The sequence below is a fragment of the Pundamilia nyererei genome, unplaced genomic scaffold (genome assembly GCF_000239375.1).
Source record: "Pundamilia nyererei isolate P.nyererei 1_Seehausen unplaced genomic scaffold, PunNye1.0 scaffold00013, whole genome shotgun sequence".
Taxonomy (NCBI): domain Eukaryota; kingdom Metazoa; phylum Chordata; class Actinopteri; order Cichliformes; family Cichlidae; genus Pundamilia; species Pundamilia nyererei.
In genome coordinates this window covers 6,184,207-6,193,589 of record NW_005187414.1, presented here as the reverse complement: position 1 = coordinate 6,193,589, position 9,383 = coordinate 6,184,207, and the positions used below count along the sequence as shown (strand labels likewise).

The window sequence follows — 9,383 nt, the reverse complement described above, 5'->3', positions numbered from 1 at the left end:
CATCCGAGAAGCTTCTTCAGTTCTAAGGTCAAATGGTGGAGAGTCCCAGTTGCCAAATGTTGTAGGGGAGTGAAGGACGGGGTCGAGGCCAGGCTCATGCATCGCCTCCTCTTTTCAACACCTTCTAAATGTTACCGCTGTCAACATGCTGAATCATCTCAGCTCTCTACCTGTCGCGGCTCTCTGCAATTCCAACTTGTTTGGAATGAGCTGTGGCTAAATTCTGCAATGTCGACGTTCCATGCTGACTTATGTGAGGCTGTTCATGTTTCACTTCTGTCCACTTTATATTCTCGTTCACATTTCTGGCTCCGGTTTGACTCTGTGCCTCCTCCTGACAGATCCATCATCTGTCTGAGGAGAAGTTCCTAACACAAAAGCTGCCGATCAGTTCTCTTAAACTACTTCTGAGGCTAGCTGCGAGCTCTTTGCTGTGCTTGTGTGAACATTAGAGCTTTGAGTAAGATTAGCACTGAAAAAACATCCTGTCGTGGCACAATTTGGAGGATTAGAAGAGACACTTGATATGTTTAAAGTTACTGACTGAATAATGTGAAGTATTTTTTTATGTATTAAATGTCTCGTACTATTAATGTGTGAACAGAATGTAAAAGCTGATCTCCCACTGCGCTCTCTGTTGCCTCTGAAGTGTTTATGCTTGCTGCTGAGGTCTTTTTTCAGGACCTTGCCTCTGCTCTCAATGTTCAACACTAGCAACATTAGCTAATGTTAGCTTAGAAATTGCATCCCCTAATCACCAACGTCAACAAAAAGGGTAAACTCACACTGCAACACAAACTCCACAATAAAAAACAACACAAAAACAAAGAAACAAAATAAAACACAAATGTTGCTAGCAACAAGGTTAGCAAGAAAGTCATCCAACGTCAGGCAGCTAGCCTCTAGTGTTGTAAGGTAAGTCAACAAGTAGCAGGCTGATGACTTCAGTCATTTTCTGGAAGATACACATTGAACCTTTGGCTAATGGTTAACTCACCAGCCACTTTATTAGACGCGCTCAATTGATTACTAACACAAATGTCTAATCAGTCAATAAAGTCAACGACAGCAATCAAGATGACCTGCTTAAGCTCAAACTGAGTATGAGAATCGGGAAGAATGGTGAGTTAAAACTGGGAAAACTGGGGTTTTCTCCACACAACCATCTCTAGAGTTTACAGGAAATGGTGAGAAAAAAAAGAAAGTATGCAGAGAGCTGTAGCTCTCTGGCTGAAAATGCCTTGTTGATGTCAGAGGTCAAAGAAGAGCCAGACCGCTTTGAGCTGACAGGAAGGCAACAATAACTCAAAAAAAGCACTTGCTGCCACCAAGGTATGCAGAAAAGCATATCTGAACGCAAACCACACTGAATCTTAAAGCAGCTAAGCTACAGCAGTCTTAGATCACACCAGGTGCCAGTCTTGCAGCTACAAACAGAAAACTGAGTTGCAATTTACGTGGGCTCACCAAAAATTGACCAGAAGAAGACTGGAAAAACGTTGTTTGGTCTGATGAGTCTTGATTTCTGCTGCAGCACTCTGATGGTAGGGTCAGAATTTAGCGTAAACAACATGAAAACACGGATCCATTCTTGGATCTGTGCTTCCATGCATCATTAAATACCACAACCCGCTTTTGGAATGGGGTGGAGCGGGATCATTCGCATCATGGACGTGCAAATCTGGAGAAACTGTGCGATTAGATCGTCTAATTCTAACCAGAATGTCTAATAAATAAATAAATATCTCCATCACCTTGTTGCATCTATGCCGCAAATAATTAAAACGGTTCTAAAAAATAAAAACAGGTCCAACCTCATACTGGTGTGCATAAAAAAGTGGCAAGTGAGTATATTGTAAACCAGACAGAGAATGTTAAATTTTAAAAATCAATTTTAGATTTTTTCTTTAATGTACATAACTGAACTGCATTAATTTATTCATTAAATGTGTCACAGACAATAAATGGAAAACTGTGAATGTGGTGAAATAGATTAACAACAGCCGTGTGCACTACAAAGTCAAACACATTTCATTCCTTTTATGGCTGCACGATTGCAGAACTCCCTTTCAGGCTGCCGGTGTCTCGCTGTGCCAGCTTGTAGCTGCCTAACAGGGCATGTTTTTATCTCAACAGGAGCAGATTAGTTAAAGAAAAGGCTGAGGAAGCTTGACCTCATTTCTAGAGGTTTTTGTTTTGAGTGCGGCTCCAACGTCTGGCAAGCATGTTACACACATTTCTCAATGTCTTGTTTCCTTCGGTTCCTTTAAGGGCTTTGTTTTTGTATTCGCTGCCATTTAGAAATGGCCTTATGTAGTCACGTGAATTTATTAGTACTGTCTTAACACCAGTGACCTCATCTAAAAAGGTAAGTGGGAGGTTAAAAGATTACAGGATTAGGTGACTAGAATTTTACCAACTCAGTTTTGATATATTATTAAGCACAAAGAAAGCTCAACAATTAGACAACATTTCACCAACACAACTAGATCTTTCAATTAATAGAGACTCACTTTGACTTCTGTGTAATCAGAAAGAACACACTCTGTTTTCAAATATTAGTTTGAATGTAGGATCCAATAAATGTCATCTGGACCATTAAAAGCTGAGGTCTAGCCACACAAAGCTTTACTTTGCTGCTGATGTATATGCAGACTTGCACGACTACAGATACAGTCAGATATTAACATCCACTGAATCATCCATGACTCAGACGCAGTGTAATGCTGTACCTCCAAAGTTGGCCAATCTGCTGATCCGGGTCACGGGCACTTTCCTCTCTCTGGCTCTCTCACTCAGCTGAAGAAGACACAACGCAATGTGACTTTCCATTAAAATTTGAAACCAATAGCAGAAATTCATCGTTTAAACGAGTATCTTTGTGTTCAAGGAACAGGAAATGAGAAAGAGGAATTACCATCTGTTTATGTGGTTTTCCATCAGTCCCCTTGCTCTCTCGAGCTTTCTCGATGTCTTCGGCCGTCAATCCCCCCATCGTGGATGGGTCCTGATGGTAGCTCCTGAACTGACTGACAGGATGCTGAAAGTAAAGCTGCCTCCACACATGTTTGTTCATTCTGTGGTTGTAGAGCTGACGTCCACTAAGATGTCTGCCACAGAGAAAGCAAAGAGAATTACCTTAATCCCCCATAACCGGCAGCAGTGATTCGTTTATGGCACAACCATTCTTACCTCACATCTTGGTGGTAGGATCTGGTGTTCCCACTGAACTGTTTGCTGGGGTCTTTGTATCCTTCAAATACTGAGTGTTTCCCACTGGCATGCTTCGCCCCTGTTGCTGCGTCATCGCTGCTTCCTGAGTGATCCACTGTGAAGTCTGCACCTTCATCCCTGAACTCTGAAGTGTTGAATGTGCTGTCATCTGGAGGAAAGTCGAAGTCGGACTCTGAGGAATAGCTTTGCTGCTGGCCGGACATTTCCTTTAGAGACAAATGCATACATTTAAAACAAAGTCAAAGTACCGTTATGACATTTATTAAAATACACAGTATTATCTGCACAAACCTGGATTTTTACCATGGCTGCCGAGATGCCTTGCTCCGCAGCTGATTGGACACTTTGGACAGCAGCGCCTATTCCTGGGGCTGGTTATACAAATACAGGAAACTTCAAGTTGTTTTCTGCTAATAATAAAGCAACTATTGTGTTAATATTTTATAAACTTCATTATGAACAATGCATCTTAGTGTTCTGGTTAAAATTAGTCAACTGAATATTGCAGAAGGCCCTTCGTTCCTGTGGCCATCCAGTTTCCTGGACCAATTCCTCCTTTTTCTTTATTAACTGTAAAACTTTCATTTCTTTTAAAACTTGAGCAACAGTTACAAAACAGCTTCAGGATGTCCTTTTATGCAAGGCTACTGTGCTGTTATTTAGAAAATTATTCCAAAGTCGTCAATCATAAAAACGATTCTGTTTGCCCTCAGTGGACAGCTTAATGCAGACACACCCCAGTGTGTCACAATCTGAGATCCACTGGTGGGAAGACTACAGCCCAATCGATTTATCGGTGGGTTGATTTTATTGTATGATACTGGCTATTGGCTGATTTATCAGTGGGGGCATTTATATTACTAAACTGAAATAAAAGTAAAGAAGAAATGGAGAAACAGCCTTCAACCATGTAATGAGTGTTGACATTACACAGTTTGCCCACCAGGGGGCTCTCTGCAATGTCCTTCAACAGCCAAATAACAACCAACTAGTCTAAGCAGAGATGGGCGGAGCATAAACGTAGTAAATAACTACACGCATTAGGGAAATCTGTTAATGTTTCATGTGCTGTTTTCATACGGATCATGCGATGACCCTGACAGGGTTAAAAACACTGCAATTAAAAAAAAAAAAAAAAGCAACAGCAAGTAGAAAAACAAAAACAAGCACACAAAACACAACAGAAGTGTTTGGGGACATAATAATGTGACAGAACAGCTGAGGAAGTGACAGAAATGGACACACTTAAAAGAACAGAGGGTTCGTCAGTGCTGTGATCAAGAAAAAGATGCAGGTAATGTGTGTTTTCATTGCATGACTCATATATATAATACTGTAGACACATGTTTGCTATTAGCTTATCACTTATCCCTTCCACAGCTCTTCTGTCATGTTATTGTTTCCCCAAAAACGCTTTTTCTTGTTTTCTTAAGTTGCAGTGCGTTTGGTCTCTCAGGGCCACCGTAGGATTATCTTCACCCATCTCACCTGATCCCTAGCATCCTCCTCTGCCACACCAACCCTCTGCGTGTCCTCCTTCACTACATCCATGAATCTCCTGTGAGGTATCCCTCTTTTCCTCCTGCCTGGCAGCTCCATATTAAACACCCTTGAACATCTTCTGCACATGTCCAAGCCTTGCCTTTTTAACTTTGTGTCTAAACCTCTCATTTTGAGCTGCCCCTGTGATGTGTTCATTTCTAATCATGTCCATCCTGGTCACTCCCAATGAAACTCTTAACATTACATTACATTACAAGTTGGGCTCCAAACCAAACAAGTACTGAAACACTAACAAAAGTTCTTTAGCTGCCTGAAAATTAGACATGCCACATTAAAGAACACTCGCTATTTGTTATCAAGTTGTAGATAGAAGTCAGTTCAAGCACTTACAAACATTTACTTATAACTTTGTGACTTTTTACACTACAAATGAACTTCCTGTCAACACGTTTTGGCTATAAAACTGACACAATTTGAACATTTCATTTATCAGTGACAAAATGCTTGCTACAGGGATGTCAGGATTTCTGTGTTCTCATTCTGAACCCTGCTGCTGTCCAACATCTGTGTCTACTTTTGCCTCCTCAAACCATTTTCTTTTCTTCCTTTAGCTCCTGATAAACGCTGAGCTCTGGGCTCCTTATCCTATCAGCAGACTCGAGAAGGAGTCACCTTCACACAAAACACAGTCAATACAAAGCAAATGAATTGGTTTTCCTCCCAGAGGGGAGGGGATTTAACTGGGCTGTGCCTCATATCATTTGAATGAAAGTCAGTTTTGGGGTCGCTGCAAGTCCCACACGGAAATGTCTGGTTTAGTAAAGTGGGAACATGACTACCAAAGAAACAGAAAGATAAAAGCACAGGGAATATTGTTCAGAAACATACCTGTCCCACTGCGGAGGGTGTTGGTCTGAGTCTCTACGACTGCCTGGCTCAGCTTAGCCAGGCCTCGCATTAGCAACATCATATCACCTGCCATGATGGACTACAAACAGAAGACAGAAAGACAACAAAACAGAAAAAAATGTGGGGTGAATGTCATCCTTCGATTCCCCTGGAAGCTCCGATACAAAGCAGTCAGAGATTTTAATGTGTCAATTTACCTCTTCAGGGAAGATTAAAAAAAAGACCATAGAAACAAAGAAGGCAAATGGAAAGAAATAAAACCCGTTGTCGAGTCACTGCCAACAGAAACACTCACAAACATACACAGCTGTCACATCTTGAGAGGACTTTAATACTCTGTCTAAAAATACCCATGACCTCCGATCCCTGTTTGGGCACATGGAGGCACAAGAAAGGGAAGGCGAATGCTTGTAAGCTGTGAGTATGCGTGCATGTGGTCCAGGGCTGCATCTGAAAATGTCACTGGAAACAAAACGGGAGGAGAGCAAGGGATAAATCTTTCAGCTATTTCTGTGCACGAGTGAGCGTGGGAGCACGTGTTGAGTTCATGCTCGAGGCCCACCGTCATATTTTATGCCGAGCGACGGGACGACGAGGCTGGTTTTCTATGAATCTAAAAATGTCGCATCTTCCTTTCAGGAAACAACCTGGTTATCTTTACAGACTGTTAAAGCTGTTGCTATTGTGATGGCAACGCTTGAAAGCAAATCTCAAGATTGAGTTAAGACACGAATAAAACTTGGGTTTGTTTCAGGCTTATCTAAACAGCAGAGCCACCGCTGCATTCCTGCCTCTTACAGCTTGCTGCCTGTTTTTGTTACAATGTTACAGGTGCTGCTTTGTGGGCGTGACAACAGGCTGCAAAACAGCTCGGCGAGGATTTGGGCCTGTGGAGAAAGCTGCTGTGGCTGTGGCTGAAGGAATCTACGCAATATATCAATAAGCGTGTATGTGAAGCAGTGCACATACATCGCCTGAGTCAGAAGTGGTCAGGAGGTCATCCATCCTCCTTTAGGGCTGCTCTGTTTTCAGATGGTGGATACTTTGTGACACAAGGAACCAAGAGGAAGGGGAAGAAATGAAGAGTTTGTGGAAAGACGTGATAGGATTTATTCTTTTTTTTTTTTTTAGATCAGTAATATTTGCACTGGAATAATCATGTTTGAGAAATCTGAATGCTCACTTTCCTTCACAGTGTTTAAGATTAAGTTTAAAGATTAAGTTTGAAAGTTAAAATAGCTATAAAGGGTACAGCTAATTCATCTCGTTTTTAAGGTAATTTCAGTCTTTGATTTTATAGAAATACAACACTCTTTCCAATTACAAAGCTGTGCCATCTTAAACTTAACTTCCCACAATGTGCCTCTTCCAAGATCCTTTACTTGTTTATTTAGACCTAAATCTGTAAAAGACAAATCTCCTACTGTACTTAGATTCCACGGTTATAAAATCAAGATTCAGAAACACTTCAGGGGTTTTTTCAGGCTTAGAATGTGCCCTGGTCCACATTCATTACAGTGCCGTTGATTTTTCTCTGGCTGTGACTAAGATGTAATTTTATTGCCAAATCTAATCGGCTGAGCAACTTCCCATTTGCCAGAGTCGGTGTGTGGCCTGTGTGTGTGGGCCCCGAGCCCTCATCTCCAGAGGAGGGAAACTGAAAGGTATGATTTTGGTAATAGCGTACTGACTGTGTGGCAAATATGTACACCTAAGCCGCAGCTGTTGTCTGCTGCTCAAGCTGTTGTCTCACCGTTATGGAAATAGCCCAAGCAGTGTTAGTCAGCGTCTGAATCCTGCTCAGTCCACCTCATGGCTTCCTGACAGTCTACCATCACTTGCCCTTGACAAGCGTTCCTGAGCCAAGAGTGGGAAATGTTTCCCGTTAACTTTGCAGTGGCGTCACCACCGTTTATGAGGGAAACGTGAATAAACTCACGTCGTCCTGCGAGACTCCTGGAAAAGAAGAGTCTCTCCCATTTTAATAAACTGCACAATCAAAGGCAGTTCCTGCATTAAAAATAATGCAATCACAGCCAGCTGTTACACTTTTATCTGTTAGCACTTCATAGAGGCTTAGATTGACCTACCTCACTTTTATGTGTACATAATCTGACATGGTAAAATGGGAAAGCATGCTTCTCTATTTTATTAGATTTTTGGCCAAATTAATGCTATTAGTTGTATCACAAGAGACCATGAAACACATAATATATAACGACTAAAACTTTTAACAATAATATAACATCGAGGTGATGATGGGTACTGGGACTGACATTAAAAAAAAGGGAAAAAATAAACTTCTCAAAAATTATAATCGTCCATAGTAATAGATGTGTTATATGTTTTAGAGTGTTTGATTCTTGAAACGATTGCTCTAAAATGTTGTGCAGATATGAAAGTTGTACAATTACTACAGGAAACTATTAACAATAGTTTCAGTTAAAGGTTAACCGAAACGAAAACACGTACACGAGTGTCAACAATTGACTTCCGTTTATGCCAAATAAGCGAAATTTTATTTTTCCCGCAGTACCTGAAATAAACATATGCTAGGCACTAGGTGCACGCTCTTCCAAAAATGTATAAATTTGGAATTAAGCTTTAACACACGTTTTAACAGCGTAACGAGACACTACGGCCTCTCTTCTTTCAATGCAAGGGCACAACGACAGTTGTCCTTTTAAAACTCCTCCTAACTCACTTCCTCGTAGGCGACCGTGCACGAGACTTCATAACAACAAACTCGTGCCACGTTAAGGAGTTAAAACTAGCATTACGGCTGCTGCGAATAGCCTGCGCGGATTTCCAAATGTCCCGAATAAATTAGCGCTCGGTCTGCAGCTTGACAAAGTTTGTACAAGTACGGGGCAGCCATGGTCATGGCAGGCACGTCAGCACGCCGCTGCGCAGGATTTTTCACGTTCAGCTGGTTTGAGGCTGAAGCGACGAGAAGCGGACGAGGCCAACCAAAAATATACTTGACTGCGTACATAATAATTAGCAGCTAATGCACGATAGGTACTCACCAGCAGCTGTCGTGTGGGCTCTTTGCTGGTTTCCCCAAGTCTTATCAGATAAGGTGGCCCGCCTATGGAGAGTCAAAGCAGCCGATGTTTATTTGAGCTGCAGCAGCACTTTCCCGAGGATACTCTTTATCTTGGGAAACGGTGTGCTAACAGCAGGAGCTAAAGGTTATTTACTAGCCGCCCTCCTCCTCCTGCTGCTGCTACTGCTGGTAGCGTTTAATCCAGTTTGTCTCCACTCTCCCTCTCTCTCCACCATGAGGTCAAACCATATTTACCAACTTCTCAACACCAAGAACGGCGCGATGACGTAACCCGCTCGTGTGTCGTGCAGCGATAATGAGGAACGCACACTAAGTCGAAATTTACCACATACAAGAAGGACGTACCAGAGTCCTTCTAGACTTTGGGGGGCTGGAGGGGCGGGACATGTACAACCACCATGTTTATTTTTCGGGGGTCCTCCTGCTTATCAAAAGCTATGTACTGAAGCTAAATTGACATAACTTTAGCTTTACAAGACTCTGGTTTTTCTCCTCCCTCGCTCCGTCCCGCTCTCTACTCCTATTGGTCCTCCGCCGTCTGTTGACAACACAAGCAACGGTTGTTTGACGGGAGGCGGAGTTTAAAGGCGCGTGCTGATTGGTTTATCACGGAGAAAAACAAAGTGACGGTTAGATGTGACCACCGCCTGATTTGTAGCTGAGTTTA

At 42.1% G+C, this 9,383-nt stretch overlaps 1 protein-coding gene across 3 annotated transcripts in view; it reads right to left on the bottom strand.

The window, feature by feature from the left end:
* The window catches only part of LOC102197152 (atypical kinase ADCK3, mitochondrial-like), a 24,869-nt gene extending 15,627 nt beyond the window's left edge, over positions 1 to 9,242 (bottom strand). The window contains exons 1-6 of one of the 3 annotated variants that reach the window (XM_005725031.1): positions 9,062 to 9,242; positions 5,626 to 5,725; positions 3,526 to 3,605; positions 3,193 to 3,440; positions 2,918 to 3,110; positions 2,733 to 2,799 (exon numbers count right to left, since the gene is read on the bottom strand). In XM_005725031.1, the coding sequence (XP_005725088.1) occupies positions 2,733 to 2,799; positions 2,918 to 3,110; positions 3,193 to 3,440; positions 3,526 to 3,605; positions 5,626 to 5,725; positions 9,062 to 9,103 (730 nt within the window). In that variant the 5' untranslated portion in view covers positions 9,104 to 9,242. The other 2 variants (XM_005725033.1, XM_005725032.2) reach the window with 2 other exon arrangements.
* Positions 9,243 to 9,383: the final 141 nt, after the last annotated feature.